Here is a 24,188-nt window from a genome sequence, read left to right as displayed (position 1 = left end):
ACTCACATGTTTGGGCCCTAGCCTGTCCCTCCTCCATCTTCAAACCAGCAATGGCAGGTCCAGTCTTTCTCGAATCCCATCACTCTGATGCTGACTATTATGCTTCTTGCTTTCACTGTTAAGGACCCTGTGATTACATCAGGTCTACCTGGATAATCCAGTCGCATCTCCCTATCTTGGGATCCTTAACTCAATCACACCTATAAAGTCCCTTTTGCCATTTATGGTAATGGTCGCAGGTTTTGGAGATTAGGATGTGGACCTCTTTGGGGGGCCGTTATTCTGCCTACCACAGTGGACATCATGGAAAGACCTTTTCCAACTCTTGTTCTGTAGGGACTGTACTGGGCTAAACCCTTAGATAACTAAAAACACTGAAATCCTTGGCTTTAGTGAAGGGGCCTCTGGTCTAACGTACATGGCTTGGCATGGTCTGATGGGGAGCCATGGTCTGTCCTCTGAATCCCCGAGTCTAATGGAAGGGACATGGCTTGTCCTTAGGGGTCCCTGGTCTAATGAATGTGTGTAGGGGTGGCAGGGATGGGAGACACGGGAGGTCAGTGGTGAATGTGACAGGTCTGTCTATCCTCTTAACAGATCCCTCCCAACCTCCCATGCTCTGTGACATTGCAGCCGGGGCCTGAAGACACAGGGAAGGTGGGTCACCCCCCGAAGGAGCATCTCCCTGGGTCGATGACCCTGTGTCCCCAGGGCCCTGGCTTTCTCTCTGGGGAGTGCTGGGGCCCTTCCTGTAGAAGTCGCCTTGCATCTAGGCCAGGCTGATCCTGGCTCAGATATGCAGTCTCTTTTCAGAAGGGGTGGCAGGTATGGTGTCATTCTCACGCTCTCAGTTATGTGCCCAGGGGCTCTCCTGAGTCATTCTCACTGGCTTCGGTGTTGGCTGCAGAATGTTCTCTGGACTACCGCCTGGTCTCGCAGCCTTGTCTGGAGGTGCAGTTATCACTGTTTCACAGGTGGGGAAACTGAGGCTCAGACGTGACACCATGAGTGTTCCAAGCCTCAGATCTCTGAGCCCATTTCTTCATCTGTGAAATGAAGGTGATAGGATGTGCCTGGTCATGGGGTCAGGAGCAGGGAGTGAGATGCTGAAGGGTGCAGCCAGTGTAGTCTGCGCTCCCAGAACAGGGTTGTTGAGGTGCCTATTGTTATTTCTGGGCGGCTGCCTTGATGAGGACAGCCACCCAGACAGGCAGGGGTCTGGAGAGGAGCCCGGTCAGGGAGCAGCTCTGTGGGAAGGTCAAGTAGGGGAGGCAACCCCACACCAGGCAGAGTGCAGGGGCCCGAGTCAGAGAGTGAGCTGGGTCAGGCTGGGGAGGGTACTTGGTGTTCCCATCCAGAGGCCCTGTTAAATAAGAGGGTGGGCTGGCGGTGCTCGCGGGAGCCTGGCCTCTGAGGCCATGTGGTCAATGACCCTTCCCTACAGGCCTGTGGGGTGGACTACGAAGTCAAAGCCTTCTGCGCGGAGAACCTGGAGGAGAAGATCCACAAGCGGTGAGAAGGCGCAGCCCTCTGCCCCCCCCCCCACCGCCCTCCCCCCTCCCCCCCTGGGAATTGGCTGCCTGCTGGCAGAGGGAGGGAGACAGGACGGGCTGAGTCCGGAGAAGACAGAAGTAACAATGCCTGGAAGTGTGCGGGGAGGGGCCCCGCATTCCAGCCTTGGGAGCTCTGTGAAGGGCACTCTGGAAGCCTGGCAGGTCATGAGGGTTTCCTGGGAGAGGTGGCTCAATGGTTCTGACTCGGGCCTCAGCATTTTTTCCTTTGCACCACTATACCTGCTTCCTTTATCTCCCTGCCTCTAATCTCTTCCTCTCCAGACAGAGTGTCCTTTTATTTTGTTTTGGAAAAAAAAAAAAAACAAACCCACGAAATTCATATTATTTTAAACAGTGAACAAGATGTTTCCCGGCCAGCCTGGACCCCCATTGCCCAACCAGTTCTCCCGGGAGGCCAGCAGCAGGAGGTTGGGGAGGCAGGGGTGGTGGGGTGGTGGGGTGGTGGTGGTCAGTGGAGGCTTCTAAGCAAGGGAGGGAAGTGGAGAAAGTGAACTACCCAGGGCAGGAGGTCAGCCATGTCTCAGAGAGGGAAAGCATTCTCCTGGAGAGACACAGCCCTGGGCAGACAGAGACCCCAGGCTAACAGCCAGAAATAACTGGCCCTGACTTCTAGGGTGAGCTGCCCAGCCCCGCTCTCATACCTGCCCTTCCTGGGGTCAGGCTCTGCCCTGCCTCCTGGCGAGGCTGGCCTCAGCCCCCAATTCTGATGTACCCTGCCTCCTGAGCTGCTTCCTGAGGGCGCTGCAACCTCTTAGGGAGTGGGCTGAGTTTGCCACCTGGTGGTCACAGGATGCATTGCAGGCATCTCTAACTCCAGAGGGGGCAGTTTACGTGTGTAGGGAGATTGGACCCTTCTCCCTTGCTTCTTTGTCCCCCTTTTCTTCTTAAGACTTGCAACAAGGAGAAAGGAAGGGGGTTGTAGGTTGTGGCAGGGATCCAAACTAGAGCAAGGAAGAGGAAGCAACGTTGAGAGCCAGCACTCTCAACTGACCACCAATGGGATATTTTAAGTCCACGCCAGAGTCACTAACAATGATACAGCAATTATCACTTATCAAGAGCTTATTAGGCACCAGACACAGTTCAAAGTGGTAGACATGTCTGAACTAATTTAATCCTCACAGCAACCCTAAGAAGTGGGTTTGGCTTTTGTCACCATTGCACAGATGAAGAAACAGAGGCACAGAGGTTAATTTACTCAAGGTCATACAATTAGTAAGGGGAGAGCCAGGACTTTAACCCTGACTATCCAGTTCCAGGGAGTGGAGGTGGCTTATCTGGGACATGAGGATGCTGGAATACCTAGCACACCCCAGAGACTGCTTGACTGAGTCCCCATCCCCTCATCAAATCTTCATGTCCCTGTTTTCCTCCATGAGCCCATCACCTTCCTTGAGCCCCATCTCATCTCTGAGCTTCCACCCTCTCACCGAGTCTTTGTCCTCTTTACTGGCCTGCATGCCCCTGACGGAATCAGTACCCCCTCACTGAACTCTGTCACCTTTCCAAGCCCCTGTTTCTTCATGGGTCCCTTGTCCCCTGTGCACATTCTTATTTAATAGATATTTAGCAGGTATCTATTATATGACAGAAGGCACTGTCATAGGTGCTGAGAATACAACAGTGAACAATTTGGACAAAAGCTTCTGTCCTTAAGGAGCTCACACTATTTGGTGACCTAAGGGATGCAGGAAGTGAAACACGGTCCCTTTTTTAGCATCCTGCTGGTTACCAAGACGCAAATCCACCTAAATTGTGACCATGGGATGGTTTGGCCTCTGATGTTGTGGGAGTTTAGACCAGGAGAAGATCAGAGTGGGCGGATCCAGGAAGGTTTCCTGTAAGAACAGTTGTTTCACTGGGCCTTGAGGAAGGAAGCAAATGAAGGCAGAAGCCTAAAGAGCGTGTTATAGGCTGAGACCCAGTGTAGGCTGAGCTCCAGGAAGAGAACTAGATAGACCATTAAGGATGACAGTGAGAAAGTGGGGGAGGCTGGGGACAGAATGGGGGAGGCTGGAATGGGACCAGATGGTGACAAGACCTATGCCAATGTCTGCAGTTTGGACTGGATTCTAAAGCCATGGTAGCCATAGCAGTCTCTTGAGTAAAAGAAGGATGTGAGGGTCACAAGGGAAGGGGATGGAGGCAGGTGACTCTGATCGTCTTGTGCTTTGCCCGTCTCTATTAGGAATTCTGTGCGCCTGGTCATCCGGAAGGTTCAGTATGCCCCAGAGAGGCCTGGCCCCCAGCCCACAGCCGAAACCACCAGGCAGTTCCTTATGTCAGATAAGCCCTTGCATCTGGAGGCCTCCCTGGATAAGGAGGTAGGAGGCTTGGGGGTGGGGGTGGGGGTGGGAGCTAATCTCCCAGGGCTGGAGCCTCAGATCCCAGCTCTCTCATGGCCTCTGGGACTCCTCAAGTAGGAGCTTCTGCTCCCAGTCCAAGGACCACAGGGCTCCGGGGAGCTGAGACCTCCCTTGGGGGATTTGGAGAAGCCTCCTGGGGACTAAAGGGGTGGCAGAGGGGGGCATGAGCCTGAATGTTGCAATTGACTTCAGAGGTCATTGTACCTCCCAAAGGGTCCTGGCCGAATCCCTGCATCACTGTCCCCCCTTGAAGTGTGGGCACCCTCTCTCCCTCTCTTGGGGCAGGGGCAGCTGAAGGCAAGTGCTAGGGGAAAGATGCAAGTTGAGGGTCTTCAATGAAGATTCAGAACTGGTTCCCTCAGTGAGGGGGTCAGCCCCTCCTCACCTTCCTCCTGCTTCTTTCAGACCCACCTTAGTCTAAATTCCAGGCCGTCAGAGCCGTCAGGGACTTGATATATTACCTACTCCAACCCTTCCATTGTATGAACGGGGAAACTGAGGCTTAGATAACCTGTCCAAGGTCACACCGCTCACATTCTCATTATCGTTATCATTACTGTTACCATTACTTCTGGTGACCCACCCAGGACTGGAACTCAGAAATACCACCTTCTAACTCAGTTATCTTTCAAGATCCGTCAAAGGAACTAAGTCTAATATGCCTGGTGGCGTAGCATCAGTAGGAAGTGGCTGATGAACTTGGGGTCAGTGTCAGAGTGGCCAAGGCCTAGGGAATCCCAGAGATGTGTGTGGGACCTCTTCTCCCTCCTTCTCATCTAGAGCTTTGGAATCCTCCCATCCACCCCTCTCCCTTCTTATGCCTCCCAGATCTACTACCACGGAGAACCCATCAGCGTCAACGTCCATGTCACTAACAACACCAACAAGACAGTGAAGAAGATCAAGATCTCGGGTACCCGGGCAGAGGGCCAGCCCAGGGGCGACCCAGGAGTCTCCTTCCAGGGGTTGGGGTAGCTGAAGGCTCTCCCTTCATTAACAGCCTTGTAAATAACTGTTGGTCCTCAGGGAAGCCCAAGGCCTACTCTAAGCCAAAGGGTAAGGCTTTTGAGACTGATAACACAGGCTGGTTATTGGCCAGGTAATGAGTTTACTGTTGAGGCCCCTTCTTCTTTTAGGTTCCCTGGGTTCTGGGTAGATTTCCCTGAGGAGGAGACTTTTGGTTGTGGAAGGGAATGGGCATGTCTGGGCTGTCCTTTGGGTGGAGGACGGGTCCATCTCCTGCAGAAGCCCCCAGTGGACTCCAGCTATTGCCTGGTGCTGAACTTCCCTGACTCAGGGAGCCTGGGATGCCTGGGATTTGTACCCCGGCTCACCCCACCTCATTTCCCTCTTCCTCCCCAGTGCGCCAGTATGCAGACATCTGCCTTTTCAACACAGCCCAGTACAAGTGCCCCGTGGCCATGGAAGAGGCTGAGTAAGTGGGCAAAAGCCCAGCTTTGGACGTGTGGGATTGGATGGGGGAAAGAGAAGCCCTGGGTCCAGTTACAGGATCAGATGGCTCTTCTCCACCTGGCAGAGGGCTGGGCCTCAGACTTTGTTGCACTCAGAGTAGCTGACCCTGAACAGCCTTTTAGAGACCATCTACTTGGTTTAGCTACAAGGAAGTGCATGTGACAGTCAGGGAAAAGACCCATTAAAACTAGAATAAGAAAATAACAGCTAATGAATCTAAGGGGACTGGGGTTATGGTGAGAAAAGAATAATTACACTGTACCAGAAACCTAGACTGAAGGGAGAGACTTTGCTCTGAGCTTCCTGGCAGCTAAAGCAAAGAGAGTAAGGCACTAGGTACACATAAAAGAATAATTCAAGTCATTGGATAAAAGGGGTTTGTGCGGGAGGGTAGAAAATAATTACATTAAACAACAGAAAAATCTAGTTTAAGGAGGGCTACTGTGGTTGAGCCCAGGGAACTTTGTCCCAAGCTTGTTAGCTAAGGCAAGAGGAGAGATCCTAAGTGAAGTATCTTTTCTTAAGTAAAGGAAGTAGATGGGCCCATTAGAAGACGCATTTGTTTTTTCTCCTGGCCCTGCAAATAATTTTGGGGGGCAACTGCATTTCATGTAAATTTTCATGTGTATGTTTATTTACATGCAATAGCAATCGGTATTTTTGCAACCTAAAAATATTTTTTGAATGTTACTGTTTGGTCTTTGAGATTGTTTTTAATGTCATATAGGTGAACATGTGATGATTGGGTTAAACATTTCCCTGCTGTTAGGTACTATATCCACTCTTGATTTTTAGAAAATCAAAGCCACAAGGCATAGTGTTCTGGCAAGAGGTGGGGGTAAAGTGAAGTGACTCTAGGCCAAAATAACATGTAATCCGTAAAGAATGGAAAATGCCCAATCTGCATGGCCCCGGCACCTAACCTACCAGCCTGGATGGCTGGGGAGTCGATCCCATTCCGAGTCTTGCTTAGTCCTCACAAAGCGCTCCAAGTCAGGGTTGCTGCCGCCCCAGTATGTAGAGAAGGAAATGGGGCCAGAGAGATGTGACTTGCTCAGCCTCGACAGAGCTGGTCAGTGGCAGAGCTGGGCTCTTCCAATTCCAAGGCCTGCTGCATCCCAGCTCTCTCATTGTTGAAAAGGGGTGGGGGATAGAGCAAAAGCAGGTAAAAGCTCAGCAATCCAAACACCTTACACACGGTGGATAGAGATGAGGTAAAACAAGTAAAGTCTTCATTGTAGAACCCAGAGGTTGGGTATATGGGTGTTCACTGCACAACTCTTTCAGTTTTCCTGTAGGTTTGAAATTTTTTCATGATGTGGTAGAAAAAAATATAGTCCATGCTCTCTCCACTAAGAAGTTATCCTAGTCACACAGCAAGTGCCAAGCAGTACACTGAATTTTTAAAAACTTGCGGCTGCATGTGAGCCATGAATGAAGCTGTTGGATCATTCCAGAGTCACTGCTGTTTGTGTGTGGAGGAGAGATGTGCCCCTTTTGGTGGCAGTGGTCTCCCTACCAGAGCTGGGCCTGGCCCAAGTGGCCCTGCCATGGGGGAGGGAGGCTTGGAGCAGGGCCGCGCTCCGTGTCCTGGCTGGGCTGGGGGTGAGGCTGGGATTGGCTCTGGGGAGGCATCTCCATACTTGCCTCCTTTCTTCCCAGTGACACAGTGGCGCCCAGCTCCACATTCTGCAAGGTCTACACGCTGACCCCCTTCCTGGCCAACAACCGAGAGAAGCGAGGCCTCGCCCTGGATGGGAAGCTCAAGCATGAGGACACAAACCTGGCCTCCAGCACCCTGTGAGGACCCACCCTCCCTAGTCCCAGGCTCCTGGATGTCCCCCCTCCCCCAGATAGGTTCATAGCCACTTTGGTCCCACAAGTGCCAGCACGGGCTCTGGCTACACCCTTCCCAAGCCTTGTCCAGGACCCATCCTCAGGAGATTGAACTGCTAGAGAAGCTGTCCCCGACTCCCACCATTATCCAGGGCTGCCCCAGAGAACAGGGTGGACCATCAGCCCAGGCTCTCTTAGTCAGTGCTGGGCTCTGCTGGTTTGCCTAGGGGAGGGCAACCTGAGAGGCTTCCTGTAAGAGGCAGCAGCTCCTGACCTATTGTCTTCAGTTGGATGGGGTGTGTCCTTGAGGCAGAGCAAGGCTAGAAGGAAGGGAGTGGCTTCTGGAAGGGTCCTAGCAGGAGAGGATGAATCAGGATGGGCTTGGGGAGTCTGGAGAGATGAGGGCAGTGAGCTGGGCTAAACCACATGGGGGTGCCCCTGGAAGGCAGGGATCCCAGGGCCATATGGTCACTCCTGCTCCAAGGTCATCACAGGCTCTCTGAGGCCACCCTGCTCTAGTGGAGACCTGGGAGTGTAGGGACCCGCTCTGCCCTTCCTGGGAGTTTGACTTGCCTCTGCAGCACCCCTGCCCACCACTCCAGCCCAAATGCTCTCTTATCAACCCCTGCATATGCTACCCACTCCCCTCCAAGCAGTTGCTCGCAAGTCCTACCTGCCTTCAAGACCTAGTTGAAACACCACCTTCTTCAGGTCTGTTACCCCCGCCCCTGCCAACTGCCCTCACCTCTCAGAACTGCCAGTCTGGTTTAGCAGCAAGAGAAGGGGAATCTACCTGAAAGCAGGAAGAGCCGCCCCTCACCGCACTGCTGGGACTCAGGCCTCAGGAGGGAAGTGGGGGTTCCCAGGGTCACACAGCCAGACTTGGAACCCAGGGCTCTGAGCTCCTGTTCCCCCAGGGCAGACCTCGCCTTCCTCACACACTGGGCTCCACCTGCAGTGGTGGCTGAGTGGCCAGGAGAGGGACTGATAGCCGATGGCCCCTCTGCACCCTACTCCTGCAGTGTCTTGCCTGCCCAGCAAGCCCCATGACCTGGCTTTCCTATGTCACCTTGCAGGTTGAGGGAAGGAGCCAACCGGGAGATCCTGGGCATCATTGTTTCCTACAAAGTGAAGGTGAAGCTGGTGGTGTCTCGGGGCGGGTGAGTGCTCCAGCCCAGCCCCAGACCTCTAGGTGCAGCAAGGAGTGTCCCTGCCCTATTTTGCCTGTTGCTGGACCTCTTAGTGGCATCCTGTTCCTCCTTTTCCTCCTGCAATGCTCCTCTTCCTCTTCCTCCACCCCTTTCCCTCTCCTGCTTTGGAGGCCTTCAGCCCCTCTCTTGCCCCTCCCTCTTTCTCTCCCCACCCCTCTCCTTCTCTTCCTCCTCTTCCTCCTCTTTCTCCTCCTCTTTTTCCCTATCCCCAGTCTGTTCATGTGGGAAGTGATGGGAAGCTTCCCCAGAGTCTGTGCTTTGGGGTCTCCAAGGGGTTCTGTGCTCCCCATCACATCTCAGCCCACAGTACCCACCCCAACTCATGCCCAGGCTGATCTGCTGGGGAAATGGCTCAAGGAGCTCCAAATCCCAAAGTTGGATCAGGGATACTCTGACTCTCCCATTTTGCAAATGGGGAAACAGAGGCTCAAACAATTCCCCCAACATTTCCTGAAATCTCCTCCCCTAATTGCAAGTCATGGGCTGGGTGCTGGGGACATGGTTGTGGACCAAACATATTCCCTGACCTGGAGCATAGTCTGGTGGAAGCTCAGAAAGAACTCCCACTTTTCCCCATATATTGGCCTATGTGTTGTTATAAACTTAGAATTAGGATTTCTAATTTGTCAGAGGGATTTTTTTTTTAGTTTGTAAATTTCTATGACAAGATTGGGAAGCTAATAACATTAGGTATCAAATCCCCTTTATTATTAGAATAATGCCTCGTGCAGGTGGCAGTGTGTCATACTCACCACGTATTATATGACATCTCAGAGTCGCATATCCCAAATCCTGTGTCCTGTGACTCTTGCAGGACCCACAGTCTGCCTCAGGCTCCTTCCTGGGGAATCCTAAAGTGCTTCCTTCTGCCATTGTATAGTCCCAGCTTCCCCAGGGCAGGCGGCACAGGGCTTAGCTTTTATGTCTTCTTTACAGATGACCATCCTGGGGCCCAGTGTGGCCTCGCAGGGGGTTTGACTGAGCTGCACTTGGGTCTCAGTTCCCTAGTCAGGGCTCAGGCCATTTCTGTATATCCCTGAATGGGTAGTTACAACTGTACAGGGGTGGGTGGAGTGTGTCCCAGGGTCTTCTCTACCCCAGAGGGGAACAGAGGTGGTGAATGAACGTGCTTTCTGTTTTCTTCCTCTCTGAACTCTCTCCTGACCACTTCTCCCGCCTCCTCTGACCTACCCAGCCTGTTGGGAGATCTTGCATCCAGGTAAAGTCCCTCCCTTCAACCCCAACAACCCACTTTCTGAAGGGCCCAGACCATTGGCCTGACTATCCAGAACTGCGGGCAGCAGGTTGGAAGGACTCTAAGCAGTCACTTTTGATTGCCAGGCTCAGGCATGTATGGAGTCTAGAACCCTCTCCAGAGGAACTGGGGAGATGCAGTTTGTCCTTTAAAACCTCACTCTGCTCTTCCATCCCATCCAAGTGAGCTGGCTTTGGATGGGATGCAGACAGCAGAGCTGGCTTCACTGATCTGGGAGTGCCCCCCCCCCCAAATCAGTCTGTTTTACAGGATGTTTTGGAGAAATGCGGGCTTTGTGGCTTTCAAACTTCTACACTAATGAGAACTAACTGCTGGCTGGGTGTTGCTAAGAAGTCCTGAAGAGATTCGCTTTTGTAGACAAGAATTCCTTGGAGCCAGCTGGATCCATATATATTCCAAAAATCTATGTGCCCCAAACCCATTGGTTTTGCTTCCTGTCACAAGATGCCAGCCAACATTACTCATCCCAAGAAATCTTAGTCCGTTTGGAGAGATGAAATTAATTCAATTCGGTTTGATTCAATATAATTCAGTAAAGAGTTCCTGAACCCAGACTTGAGCTCAGCCTTGTGCTGGGACCAAGGTCTCAGAGAGGAATCAGACACACACCCCTGCCCTTGATTGCTCATAGCCTGGTGGAAGGTTAAGGTCCAGATTGTTCCATCTGTATCCTGGATGGCTTTAGTAAAGATTGGCAATCTCAATCTTCCATTCTGACAGCTCATTCTTACAAGTGAATCTGGAGAAGCAATCCCCTTTTGGAAGCCAAAAAACAAAACAAAACAAAAACAAAAACAAAAACCCACAGCCAAATTGTTTCAATACCCTTATGAAACGCCCATGTTCCTATTGAGGGGAGGTAATGATTCTGGCAGGCACGAGTGTCAGTTTTACCAAGCCTGCTACCTACATCATCTCCTGGAAGTGGTTCTAGAGAGTAGGCATAGTTATCCCTGCTTTCTGGATGAGCTCAGTGAGACTTGAAGATGGAAAGTGCCCTTCAGTGAGTGGTGGGGCTGGTGGAACTGCCCTTTCTGGTTGCACTGCCTGTTTCCCATGTCCCGTCCTCCTTCAGCTGGGCTCTGGACAGCAAGGTCAGTAAGATGAGGCAGTGCCTGCAGGCACTCAACAGTTGGCAGGGCCTTGTAGGGTGACATCACCCTGAGCAGAGCGAAGAGCCAAGGATGAGTGGAATCACCTTCTCAATTCTGATCTGTTACCACACAGTGGTCAAGGGTGTGAATTATGGAGTCAGAATCCTCAATATGTTACTTCCCTTTAATAGCTGTGTGGCCTTGGACAAGATCATTTTCTCCTTGGTCTCAATTTCCCAATCTGTACTTTGGGTATAATAATAGCGTTGTTGTGAAGATTTAGTGAGCTACTCTAGAATACTCCTTGGCAGAGCGTCAGCACCATGTTAAGTGTCTGCTCTTGTTATTATTCTGTCAATCAGGGATAAGAGGAGAGAAGGCCTGCTCAGAAGCACTAACCAGTAGCAGCATCTCTCCCAACCTTCCACCCCCACACGGCTTCAAGGCTCTGTACACAATGTAGACAGTGCTGAGACCTGGGTCCCATCCAGCTTGAATTTGATTAAACTGACCTCAGCAGTGCATCATCCAGATTGCGGGGGGCTAGGGCCACCCAAGCACTTTTGCAGGAGCCTGCTGGAGATGTTGGGAGATAGGACAGAATGAGGGTGGGAGGAGTTCCAGCCTGGAAGTTGGGAAGAGCAGTGTCAGGGAAAGCTGGGTTGACTGTGGCCATTTGAGGCTAGCAGAGTCCCAGGGCACCTCTAGAGCCACCCAGTGACCAAGATGCACACTGCCCTGGGCGATCCTTTTCCCACTTCTATGACCTCTCCAGGTTTGTGGGAATCTAGGGATCCTTCTCAGGAAAAGGGAAGCTTCCATGTCTTTTTGGATCCAGGAGAAAAGTTCTCCCAGTTCAACTCCTAGAGAGACTGATGCTCAGAGAGTGATGGAACTGGGCCTTGAGGCCAGATTTCTTCCTGCCCCTTGCCCCAGAGCTACCTCCTCTAACCGTGAAATCCTTCCTAGTCCTCAAACTGAGAAGACATTGAGTCTTACAGCCTGGGATTGGGTTTGAGGCTCACTGGGACTGGGTCTCTGTTTCAGTGATGTGGCCGTGGAACTGCCCTTCACCCTAATGCACCCCAAGCCCAAAGAGGAACCCCCACATCGAGAAGGTGAGTAAGGTCTGTGGGTCACTGGGATGGGGTTTCCAGACAGCTGACCCCCTTGTCCACCAGCTGCCATCACCCCACCTCCCTCTGGGTTGGCCTTCAGCCCAGGGTCAGCCCTCTTCCCCAGCTCACAGGATGCTTTTTGAGGCCCACACTCCTCTTTGCATCTGATTCCCTAGGAGACAGAGAGGTCTGGCTCTGTTTTCCATGGACTGGGGGTGGTATTGGGAGGGGTACTGACCATGCTTGGAGCCCTGGCTTGCATCCAGGTGTAGCAGAGGGGCTGCATGGATAAGATGGTCCCTGGACACACCATCCCCTTAATTTTTCCAGGTGATACCAGATTGGTCGTCTTTCATTAAACCTAAGACTGTTTCAGTCAAAAGAGACATTATAGTATGTAGCACAAAGGAAGAAAAATGTTCCAATTAAACTATGAAATACCATTGATCATAAAACATACCCCAAGTTCGGAGATGTGACAATGTGATTAAATGGCTGTGTTAGAGTTAGTGGCTGTCATGCATGCAACAAATGAATCTAAGTCGTGTTGGAGAAATGCCAAAAGGAGCAGGGTCCAGAGATTTTTCTGTTACCCTGGGGATGCTGTGGGCCTCCTCAGCACTCCCTGGACCCTCCTTCCTGCATTTAAAATGATTTGGAGTATTTCTGAGACAAGGGACCAGCCCATCCTTTCTCCACTCCCCTTCTTCCTTTTCCCTCCCCATCTTAGCTTAGTTGTCCTGGGGTGGGGACCCGTGCCCACTTGCTCCCAAGCCTCCTCACCACTAACCCATAGGCGCTCACTTGCCCTGTGTTCAGTTACAGAGAACGAGGCGCCGGTAGATACCAATCTCATAGAACTTGACACCAAGTAAGCCAAACCTTGAGCAGATGTCTGGGGGGCAGATCTTGGGTGGTGGGCAGGGCTACCAGGTTATTTGCATTTATGCTTATTAACCCCTGAAGAGCAGCTGGTCTAACTCTGTTTGCTGAGAGCTGCCTCTGCTCACCTCTTCAGCAACCTGCTTGCCTGCATGTGACTTGAAGGACCCTCGGTGCCTGTTCCTCTTCCTCCTGCCTTGGTGGGGTCTGTCTTCCTCCCTCGTCCCTGCACGTCCGTCAGTCCGTCAGTCTGTTCGTCCATCCACAGCACCGGCTCGGCTGTCACAGGGCTGGTTTGTGGCCCTGGGCTGGGGCTATCCTGCCTTGCCCGCGCCCAGCCAGTGGAATCAGGCTGTGGGGTGGGGAAGACTCTGGGGAATCTTGTTGCTTCTGACTCCTGAGGACCAATGTGGATTTCCAATGCATCACTGGACAGTGGCCAGAGCAGGAGGACCTGGGTGGACATCACAAAGCATCTCCAGGGCCAAGCAGCTTTCTTACTCCAGTTCCAAATCTGCCCTTCCTTTGTCCACCAGGAGATATTTGGGATAGGGGGTCTTAAGTCAGCTACGAGGACACCCCATGCAGCTGACTGAATTCTGTGGGGCTGGGGCCTTGGGTGGGCCTATGTGGACGTGTTTTATGGTAGAAGAGAAGTCACTGTTCTTAGAAGCAGCTCTTTGCCCTGAAGTCCCACTCAGGCACCCTCTTTACCCACCCACCTTTTCTCTGCCCTGCTATTTAGATTTGCCCCTCACCCCAATCTCCCCCCGACTCTGTCCCCTCTCCCCCTGAAGCAGACCCTGACTTATCCGAGTTCCCTCACCATAGAATGTGAGCTGACACTTCCCTGCAGAAAGGGCCTTCGTGGTTTTCTCTTTCAAGCCAAGCCCACTCTTCCTGTGCAGAAAACAGGAATGTTTCCTGAGGGCAGTTCTTTGGGTGGGTGAGTGGGTTTTCTTGGGCTTGTTCTTGGGAGATTCAGAATATGCTGTGAAACTACTGGTGGCCTGGTCTCTCACAGTGAGAATAAGGTCCTCCTCTGGCCCTAGCCCAGCCACACCACCCACCCCTCATTTAATATGTCTCCCAACCCCAGCTCCTCAAGAACTGGGTCATTTTCCATGAACGGCAAACTCATGCCTCCCTCTGGTATTGCCACAACTGGCCAGTCCCACTGCCACAGATGGCTATCCAGATGTGCCAGCTTAACAAGCCTTTCTGCCTGAGGCCAGCCCCAGAGTCCAGCCTCTGAGCCCCACCTGGCTGGGCTGGCCCTCTGACCCCTCTGGTTAAGCCTCCTCTCCCTGCCCTGCACACACACCCATTTTCCTTGTCTTTCCCACCAGCGATGACGACATTGTGTTTGAGGACTTTGCCCGCCAGAGACTGAAGGGTGTGAAGGACGACAAGGAGGAAGAGGAGGATGGTACCGGCTCTCCACAGCTCAACGACAGATAGACTGGGGCTGGCTCTCCCTCTGGGCGGCTCCAGGTCCACTCTCACGCACTAGGATGCTTGTTTGTCTACTTCCTGTCCTGGTTCCCCCTCCCCTTTGTTCTTCCAGTTTCTTCCAGGGGGCCCAGTGGTCTTCCAGGTCATGGTGGTGAACCTCTGGCCTCAGGATTGGCCCACATCACCATGCCAGCAGGGCCACATGCACCACCTTCACCCCCTCACTGCAGTCACCTCTCCATCCCCCTCTCTTTTCCTGTTGACCCCCAGGAAAGCCACCACGGCTCTGAGTTTGACTTTGGATGGGGAGTAGAAACAGGAGAATGGGGCACGAGGGCTTGGATGGGTGGGGATGGGGGCTCAAGACACATGAGAGGATGTCTACTGTCGCAGATGATTAACACAGTTCTGGCAGCTAAAACGTGACTGCATTGAAGGCCACCCTCCTCTGGCTGGGAGGGGCAGACCTGTGGATAGATTCTCCATGTAGTTGTTTTTGCAGTTTGAACCCACCAAACACCTCTCCCCTTCCTCCCCTGTCTCCACCCCATGTTCCTCTGTGACTGACAGTGACATTGGTGAAGGTTTGTAGACCCCAGGTGTGGAGAAAAGCAATTGGACTTTCTTACCAGCAGTTACCTAGTCTAAGGCAAATTGTGTGAATTAGCCCAAGTTCTACTTCAGTATCATCAGGATGTGATAGCCCAGCTGTCTTTCATCTTATGTGTGTGTCCTGTCCACAGACATGCAGAGAGAGAGAGAAGGGACAGTTCTTTAGAAAGCACCAAGCTCCTGAAGAGGTTGCCTGGGAGATGGGGGCCGGGTGGGAAGATGAGAGTCTGCCCACTCCCTTCCTTTGTAGACTTATGAGGGATCAGGAATCCTGCAGGAGCAAGAGTGGAGGGCCAGAGGGGCTGGGGCCACCGGTGTCCTCCTGCCCTTGCGGTTCTCCAGGGCTAGGCTGGGCTGGCCCTGCAGGCTAGGAGAGAGCACCTGAGGCCACTGTGCCCACTGGCAAAGGGAATCCTTCCCCAGAAGGTGGCAGGTCCATCGACATGTCCTCACCTAAAAGGAAGGGGGACTCCTTTGTGTCCCTGGGGAGTTGATGACCCACCCCCCCCCCCAAGTAGTTACCAGTGTCATGGGTATCCAGTACCCACTGGCTGGTGTTGGTGTGATGGGGATGTGGGGCATTTCCAAGGCAATGGAGCAGGCAGATGATGAGGCAGGAAGTGTTAAAAGGTATCTGTTCTTGTCTGGCCTTTGATGCCCACTTACTGTGTGATCTTGGGCAAGTTTCTTTTCCTCTCTGGGTCTCAGTTCTTTAGCAAGAAAGCCAAGGGGTTTGACTAGATGATCACAAAGGACTCTCCCAGCTCTGCCTCCAAGAATTTGTGAACATTAAAGCTTCTGTTCTGGTGGGCAGAGCCAGAGCCACTGACTCCGGTCTGTCTGCCACCGTCGAGGATTCACTGGGCCCCAGGAAGTGCCTTGGAGAGCTGTTAGCACCACCACCTGTACAGCTTCAGCCCTGAGAAGGGTCCTTCTTGGGTCCCTGTGGGTGTTGCCTGATGTCAAGCCAGCACGCACCACCTGGCCCCAGGGCTCCAGCACCACCGAAGGCCAGAGCTTGTAGCCGAGGCTTGGGGGAGGGGCTGTGCTAGGACCTTCACACTCGCTTTGGATGTCCTGAAGTTGGCCTTATACCCAAGCAAATATATTGATTAGCAGGGCAAAGGGATCTCTTGTTCCCTTCTATCCTTGTCCCATATTTGTGAAAAGGGAGACAACAAAATTTTAATATACAGGCTGGATTTCAGTACTTTACAGTCCAGCCTCTCCTGAGGTGGACTTTATAACCACTTTCCACCGTGAAATTACCCAGTTCACACGCCTGGCCCTGCACCCTAGCCCTTCCCTTTTGGATCTCATGAAGACGCAACCCTCGGGACCCCTACCCCAGGTCAGAACCAAGTCAGCTCGGGGCAGACAAACTTCTCTGGCCAGTTCGGCGGTCCCAGCTGCGTACAGCCCCCTTCCAGAGCTTGCTGGGCAGTTTGCACCTCATTTAGGCAGCTGTAGAGTTGATGAAGTTTTGGAACAACGCATGGTAAGCATATGCTCTCCAGGGTCGTCTTCTGGAACCTTTAGGGCTGGTACATGACCATTTAGGATTTGGAGTGATCACTCACCTACAAAATGACCTCTTCTAACCTGGTCACACAAAAGCTTTGTCAGGCTGGTTTCTTGACCTCTTTCCACTTGAATATCACACTCACCCTTTTGGGTTTATCCTAGTGCTGAACTGAAGTTTCTCCAGCTGTAAGAAGCATCGCGGACCCATTTAATCTTTTATTTACTCTTTGGACCCAGAACTACAGAAGGGCAGTAGTCAAGATCATTTGAATTTGGCTTAACCATCCTTGCCTGACAACTTCTCCACTCTGTGCTGAGCACTGGAGACAGAGTTGGGTTGGTCCCAGCACCTGTCCTTGGAAAGCTTATGATCAAGGGAAAGTTACAGGGGGAAGTAACGGGGAAGGCATTGCATTCAGGGCTCCATGGTTGCTGCTAGTCTGTATAGTGCCTTGATCTGAATTAGAAATGGTGCCCCTTCCATGTGGATTGAACCCATGTTGAAATGCACAGCTTCTTGAGTGGTCATTGGCTGGAGTTTAGCCCCACTTGCCCCTGGGCTGGGCACCCTCCTGCACATCCATGTGCTGTAGCCCAGTGGGACACTAAAGCTTCTTCCTGAGAGAAAGGCCCAGATCATGTTTCCAAGCTTCTGGTTAGCTCCAGATCCTGCTGCCCAGAGCCACCCATGCACAACTGAGTCCTTCTCTGCAGGGCCTCTCTCCATCTGGAGTCAGCCTGTGCAGGTGAGCCCGTGGAGTGAAATTGGGAGTCAGGGAGCCAAACTGGTCCCCTGGCACCAGCCCACAGTACTGGCTTTCTCTGTCCACACATCTGGGGCTTGGGCTGGCCATGCAGCTCCACACTGGGACTTTCCAGTAGGCCAGGTGGGTGACATGTAGATAGTAGTCTGGGCAGGAGGGAAGAGCATGGCCCGGGGTGAAAGTATGCAGGCAGAAGGCCAGCGGGACTTCCTAAGCCTTCCAACCATGAGAAGAGTTCAGTCCCTGTGGAGAGAAGGACTGAGTTCTTTGGCTGGACTCCACAGACCTCCTCAGCCTCAGAGCCTGGACCAGTGAGAGTGGGCTTGCTTGGGGTGTTGATTCAGTTGGGGGAGTTGCTGACAAGCTGGTTCCCACATGGTGCAGTAAAAAGCACGCTGGCCTGGAAGTCCACAATGCTTCTCTGTTCCGGTTGTCACTACCTAGCTGAGTAGCCTTGAGCGACTCATTCAACCTCTTGATCTTGGTTTCCCTAACTGGAAAATGGGACAGTAATCCCTTCCCTGCCTGACTCAAGGAATCTGTGAGGCCCAAAGGAGATGAAAGTCAGTGGAGATGAAAATCAGTGGCGACGAAAGTCAGCTCTGTAAGTTTCCTGCCATCATGCAGGAGTAGCCTAGGGTCACACAGGAAGTTTGCTGTGGGCTGAGGCCTCCTCCCACCTGTCTTCATCTCTTGCCCCCTCTCCCTTATGCTGAGGTCAACCAGAACGAGATGCGACCAGTTTGGCTTCAGTGACCCAGCTGAGAGGGAAATTCAGATTCTCTTCAGGAATGCCATGCCCACAGGCAGTGGTCCCAGCAGCCAGGACAGACAAGACATGGAGAGTGTCAGTGATTGGGAGGTGGGGGTGCATCTTGGATGCCTTGGCTCTGATCCCAGGTTAGGAAGAGCCTCCAGCCCCCAGGCCCAGGAGAGGCTGAAACCCCCTCTACCCCATGAGAGAACCCCAAGCATGAGGTGGATCAGAAACTGCCTGCCCCTTCCCTTCAGATTACAAGGCCCCTCTAGGATCAACCAGAGCTGCCAATTGTCACTTCTTGGTGATGCTTGGGAGAGATTTGGGTCTAGGGGAAACCCAGGCTTCTTAACTCTGAGAGCTGAGCCCCTGCTGACCCATCCCCAGTGGTTTCAGCAGCCCACAAAGGCAGCTTCCCTCCTGCCAGCGACTGGGGCTGGGCATTCTCCATCCATCTCGGAGGGAGGCATTAGGCCCCAACCTTAAACTCTTATAGGATCTCATGGATGTAAGCCCATATCTGTTCTGATGTTTTTCTTTTTAAGTCAACAAGGACCAAAACAGACTCCCCCAACCCTCGTGCATAAGCCTGCATTGGGCCTAGGACTTTGCTCTCCTGGCCCAGGCAGCTCCATCACTTTTGTCCTCTCTCCAGGACTGAAATGGCCTACCTGTGGGGCTGGATCCCCACCTCTGCCACTCCCCTGTAAGCTCAATGCACAGCGGCTTCAAAGAGAGGCCCACAGAGGGGAACATCGTCCCCCGTCACTCACTCCCAAGTCTTCACCCCAAAAGGGAAGTCAAGCACAGGTCCCCAGGACCCATGATCTATAGACTCTGACACACTGGTTTTCAAATCAGGTGCTGTGGAACCCCTGGTGTTCCACAGAGCTTTGTCAGGGGCTGCTAAGGTGGGAAGATGAGGGTGGAGGCAAAGGATAGGTCTCCAGCCCTCCCCCCATTCCTACTTCCACCAGGACAATGCCGCTTTTATCTGTCTTGCCTGTTGAGGTTTCACTTTCAAACTTTCTTCTGAAGAAAAACTTCTTCAAACCACTATTCTGAGGTTTGATCTTAGACCAGCAAGCACAGGTTCTATTCTGGCTTTTCATGTTGGAATGGCTCTAGCATTCCAATGCGAAGTATCTTTGTATTGGAACTTGGGTCACAGACCCAGTCCCACGCATTTGCTTATTCACACACACACACACACGTACACATTTGATGGCTTTGTAGTCCCCACTCCCCCTGAAGCTCTGGCTTCGGTTTGATTTGGGCAGGGGCCTGGTGCTGTGAGGATGGGTCTTGGCCCTGATATTGGCCCATGCAACGTGGGGGATGGTGGAGGAAGCAAAGAGGCCCAACCCCCTCTCAGGACTTGCATCTGTGCCCCAGTGTGACATCCCTCTTCCCTGGCCCAGGCCAATGAGATGACAGAGGAGCAATGTAATGGGAGGATAAACTAGAGTCAGTTTCCTCTTTAGTACAGCCAGGTGGATGGAAGTCTTGGTTTCATAAAAGAAATGCTGAGGGAGGACTTTATGACACAAGTCCCTCCTATGAAGGCAAGATTACAGAGACCTTTTAAGAAGCAAATTTCCTTTGAGCAATTCTAATAAGACTCCGTTCCCATATTTATGGTCAACTGAGTGTGTGGCAACAGGAGGGTGCCTGAAGAGAGGCTGGTTCCCCACCCATAGCCCCCCAATTCTCTCCCTGCTGGCCTGCCCCTCTGCCCAAGTCCCTCACCAGGGTTGATGAAGAGGTGGGCACTTTGGGGACCCAGCCCTTGGCATAGAATCTTGCCTGTCCCTGACTCTGGGCATTTCAGGTGAAAATGTGAGACTCAGGGTACAGCAAGCCATGTGGCATGGGAGAAGAAGTGCCAACTGGTGTTGTCCGTTCAGTGTGAGTGTGCCTCTGGGAACCTGACCTCAGTTTCCCCTTGTGTAAGATGATAGTACCAGGGCTCTGCCCACCTCAGAGGGATTACTACAAGTGTCTAGATAAGTGGGTATGAAGGAGGGGTCACAAACTCGGGATGTGGTCACAGTCTGCCCTGCAGATCAGCAGAGCACTTGGCGGGATGAGCGTAGGATACACCATCTTCCCGGGGCACCACTGCTCAGTGTTAGGGTCTAGCCACAGATGCTGAGGGTTGGTGGATGCCTCTTCCTTCCCAGTGGGAGCCTGATTGAGCCTGGAACTGTGTGTGGATCCTGGGTGTGGGGAGGGACAAGCAACTGGGATGGGCCTCCAGGTCTGTGGCCCTTTTGTTGAGTGACTCTTTTGTGATGCCCTTATTCCTGGACCACCTGCCAGGTTTATCTGTTGAACCTATGGCATTCCTTATTATGTCAGATAAGTTATTACAGTTTATTCAGCTCTAACAGGACAAATGAACAAAGGGATCATAAATAGGAGACCATTAAAGGTCTTTTGTGAGAAATGTTGGCTGTGCTTTTATTTCTATCTCATAAGCCCACAGCAGGACATAGACCAGCAAATGCTGGGCCTGCTGCCCTGGACCAGCGATGGGGCCTGTGGCTGGGTCAGGTGTTGCCCCAACTCCAACCTGGTTTCCGTACCCCCTTCTGGAGACTGCCAGGAAGCTTTCTCCTCCCCTCACTGCCATTTACCAGCCATATGGCCTGGGGAAATTGCCAAACCTGTGATCCCACTCAGACACCACTGGATCCCATGACCCCTGGTTTGGTCCTGGGGTGAAGCCATCCCACCTTCTCTTTGGCAGCACTGACTACTGCTGGAGTCCTGCCTTTGTCCCAGCCCTGGTTCTTATTCAGTTCTCATCTCCTGCTCTGCTGGGTCTCCCCGAAGTCACTTCCATTTTCCACAACTTACCCACTGCCTGTTCTAAAAGAACACATGGGAGGAGTGGTGATACAGGTGAGGAAGATTCAGAATCCTAAATGACAGGGTACTGTATTAAAACAAAAGGATGATGCTGCTGATTATAAGATGACTTTCCTAGAAAATTGGTTATATAGATAAAACAATTTTTCACATTCCTGTAAGATAATGTGCAACTTAGATCAATGCATTGCCCTCCTAACTGGCCAGAAGTTGGTCTGTTTCCTCTGATGCTCCCTTGCAGCCTATGCCAGTATTTCAGTACAGGAATCTAATCAAAGAAACTGGATATAAAAATGTTGCAAGGGTTGAAAGGGGAAATGGGATGTAGGACAACCCGGAGATCAGGTACAGTGGGAAACCACTACCCCCTGTACTGTGGAAGGACAGAGAGAGGAGGTGGTTTTACCGAGCTGGGGACCAGGGCAGCCCAGCAGGGATGTTGAGGGAGATGGTATACGAAGAATAGAACACAGAAGAAACACAGCTGTCGCTGGGATGCTGCCCAAAGCAGAGAGAGTGGGAGAAGTACTCTGGTTTCTCCTCTCTTCTCGCCCCCCTATTGGCAGGCTCTAATTAAAAGCCAATTTTCAAAGAATCTTGGGAAATGTAGTTTGCAATGGTCAATACCCTGCAATACAGAGCAGGAGAATGACAGGGGATTAGATCTGAGACCAAATAGGCAAATCACCAGCTCTTCCTTAATCTTCTCATTCAAAAAAAAAAAAAAAATAGAAATAATCCTGTTGGCCTGGATACCACAATTTAGAAGGAGTGGCCTGACATCTAAATAGGACTCTAAACATGGGAGAGGTATTTGTTTTTGCCTCTTAGCTTTGAGCTTTTCTCCTGCTGTCACAGTCTTCATGGTGTTTTGAGACTTCATTTCTCTTAGCTTTTAAAAATTACAACAACTTAAAATTAACTATGTAGGAGTTTCAAATTCTGGCCAAGACAGAGTAAGTCCACTACAGCCGATCCCTCCTACTGATTACATAAAAACTGAACAAAAATACAAAACACAACTTCCTGATGATTCTGAAAATTAAACAAAAGCAGGTAGATGGTGCAGGGGAGTAAAAATTTGGGGTAGTTACCTGCATGGAGTAAATTTCCCTTTTATTTCTCTTCTCTCTTGTGGATTTGTGCTGACATGTACTCATGGCATGCCAGGAGAGCACCAGAGAGGGACCATCACAGTTAGCTGGGGTGAGTGAGATGGGAAATGAGACAGACTTCCTAGAGGAGGAATTGCTTTGGCTGAGTTTTGAAGGATGAGAACAGTTAGGCAGGTGAAGAGAGGCTTATGAGTATTTCAGGTAGAAGGGGTAGCACATGGGGAGCCTTGGGGTGAGACAACCCGGGACCTTCAGGGAACTGTAAGGACTTTGATGTGGTTACAAAATGAAGGGAACCAGAAGAGCTAACATGTCATGGGACCAGACCATAGCCATAGGGAGGGAGGTTACAGATAATCAATCCAAAGAGCTTGGTTTTTTGTTTGTTTGTTTGTCCAGAAGACAGTGGAACAGGTTTTAAGTGGGGCAGTGAGATGGATCAGATTTATGCATTTTTAGGATCACCCTGGCAGCTGTACTGCAGAGGACAGGCCAAAAGGGGAAGCTGGAAGTGGAGGGATCAGGGAGGAGCGGGGCAGGGACCCAGCTGATAGAGGTAGAGGCTGGGATCAGCTGGGGGAAGAAGAAGGACCGATTGGAGGGGTATTTAGGGGTAGAATGGCCAGAACTGGCCTCCCATCTCGTATTTGAATATTCAGTCTCAGCACTTTTGCGTTCACCGTTTCTTCTGCCTGGATTGACTTTTCCTAGGCTCTTTACAGAGCTCTTTCCTTCCCATTCTTCAGGGTAAGCCACCTTCTCACAGGAGCCTGCCTGACTACCCCATTCAGAGGACACACTTCCCCATCACTCTTACATCATTCTATTTCCCTCATAAGAAGTATCTTTCTTGTTTATTTACTTGCTTATAGTCTAAGCACATGAGCTCTGAGTTCTAAGCCCTTACTCACAGTGTGACCTTGAACAAATTGATCATCTATCTTATGTACCTTACTTTCTTCATTTGTAAAGTAGGAATAATAATACCTACTTTACAGAATTGCCATCAGACTAAAATGAGTTAATGTATGTAAAGTGCTTAGAACAACCCCCAGCTTCTTCCTAGAATAGAGCTTGGCACATCATAGGCACTTGATAAAATACTTGCTGAATGGATCATGTCAAAAAGGAAGAAGGAACGTTCCCATATTCATCAGCAGATAGTGCATGTATGCAAAAAAAAAAAAAATTTTTTTTTAGCTGGTTCCGCTCTTACACAAATTGGCCAACAGATGTCGCTGCAGCTCCCTGGGTCAAGAAACCAAGGCCGTGATGGGCTGAGCCAGTCAATGGCCGATGTTGTCCAGACAGGACGCTGGACAAGTACTCCCAATGGAGGGCCAGAAAGCTATAATTGTGATAAAAAGTAAAGTTGAAAAGCTAAAGCTAAATTATGTTTTACATGATTACATATTCTAAAGCTGCATTTTCTTTGTTTTCTCACTTTATTGAACAGTAACAAGGATGGCCATGCAGGCATCTTCTACAATCGCAGCCTCAGTTCAATGAGCTGAGAGGTTGTGGGAGTTAAAGGGAGCAGGCATCTGACATGCAGCAGACAGAGGCCTTGAGCCCTGCGTGATGCCTCTTCCTCTGTGTTTCGGATTTCTGCGGGGCAGGGACAGTGCTCACAAATCTCTATGCACCAGGAATGGGGACCCAGAAAGGAACTGGACCCAGCCCCGTGGGGGAGCGTCTGGTGCAGATAATGGGCCAGAAAACCAATCAGCACAAATGAAGGTCTGGGGGATCCAGTGACAGGAAGAAGACAGTGAGGTCAGGAAAGCAGAGGGGGCTCTTGAGCTGTCCTGCTGCCCTCTGTGTGGGAAAGGCTTCCTGGGCAGAGGGTACTGTGTGAGCAAAGGTATGGGGCCTGGAATAGCTGGGCTCCATTTTAAAACCTGAGTAGTTTGGTGTGGCTGGTGAATAGCATTCAAGAAGTTGTTTAGCATGGCTGGAGGACAGAGTCAAGGACAGGGAGTGTATTAGCTATACAGTGCTGGTAGACTAGCTAGTCTAGCAGTCTAGCACTTTTTCTTTTCCCCACCAGGTCTTGTCAAAATTCACTGGAGTCCAGGGCCCTCCAGCCTGGTACAGTCCTACCTTATTCTTGTCCCAGTGTAATTACTTGTAGCGGTCCCTTTCACTCTCCAAAGTCTCCTATTTTGGATGGTCACCCTAGTTAGGGGCCCTCCATGCCTCCATTATCACATCTTTACTGAGCACAGGAGCCAGATCTGGTCCATCTCAGCAGGTG

At 51.5% G+C, this 24,188-nt stretch overlaps 1 protein-coding gene across 18 annotated transcripts in view; it reads left to right on the top strand.

Moving 5' to 3' along the window:
• The window catches only part of ARRB1 (arrestin beta 1), a 73,789-nt gene extending 53,398 nt beyond the window's left edge, over window positions 1-20,391 (top strand). For 14 of the 18 annotated variants that reach the window (XM_032489402.1, XM_032489388.1, XM_032489394.1 and 11 more), the window contains 11 exons: window positions 598-657; window positions 1,445-1,512; window positions 3,763-3,898; window positions 4,769-4,853; window positions 5,303-5,375; window positions 7,076-7,213; window positions 8,326-8,409; window positions 9,656-9,679; window positions 11,878-11,948; window positions 12,768-12,819; window positions 14,180-20,391. In XM_032489402.1, coding sequence (XP_032345293.1) covers window positions 598-657; window positions 1,445-1,512; window positions 3,763-3,898; window positions 4,769-4,853; window positions 5,303-5,375; window positions 7,076-7,213; window positions 8,326-8,409; window positions 9,656-9,679; window positions 11,878-11,948; window positions 12,768-12,819; window positions 14,180-14,291 — 903 coding nt within the window. In that variant the 3' untranslated portion in view covers window positions 14,292-20,391. The remainder of the gene's footprint in view (window positions 1-597; window positions 658-1,444; window positions 1,513-3,762; window positions 3,899-4,768; window positions 4,854-5,302; window positions 5,376-7,075; window positions 7,214-8,325; window positions 8,410-9,655; window positions 9,680-11,877; window positions 11,949-12,767; window positions 12,820-14,179) is intronic. The other 4 variants (XM_032489383.1, XM_032489385.1, XM_032489390.1 and 1 more) reach the window with 3 other exon arrangements.
• The last annotated feature ends 3,797 nt before the right edge of the window (window positions 20,392-24,188 follow it).

The sequence above is a fragment of the Camelus ferus genome, chromosome 10 (assembly GCF_009834535.1).
Source record: "Camelus ferus isolate YT-003-E chromosome 10, BCGSAC_Cfer_1.0, whole genome shotgun sequence".
In the NCBI taxonomy this organism is placed as follows: Eukaryota; Metazoa; Chordata; class Mammalia; order Artiodactyla; family Camelidae; genus Camelus; species Camelus ferus.
The sequence above is the reverse complement of the archived record's forward strand: the minus strand, read 5'-3'. Positions and strand labels throughout refer to the sequence as shown.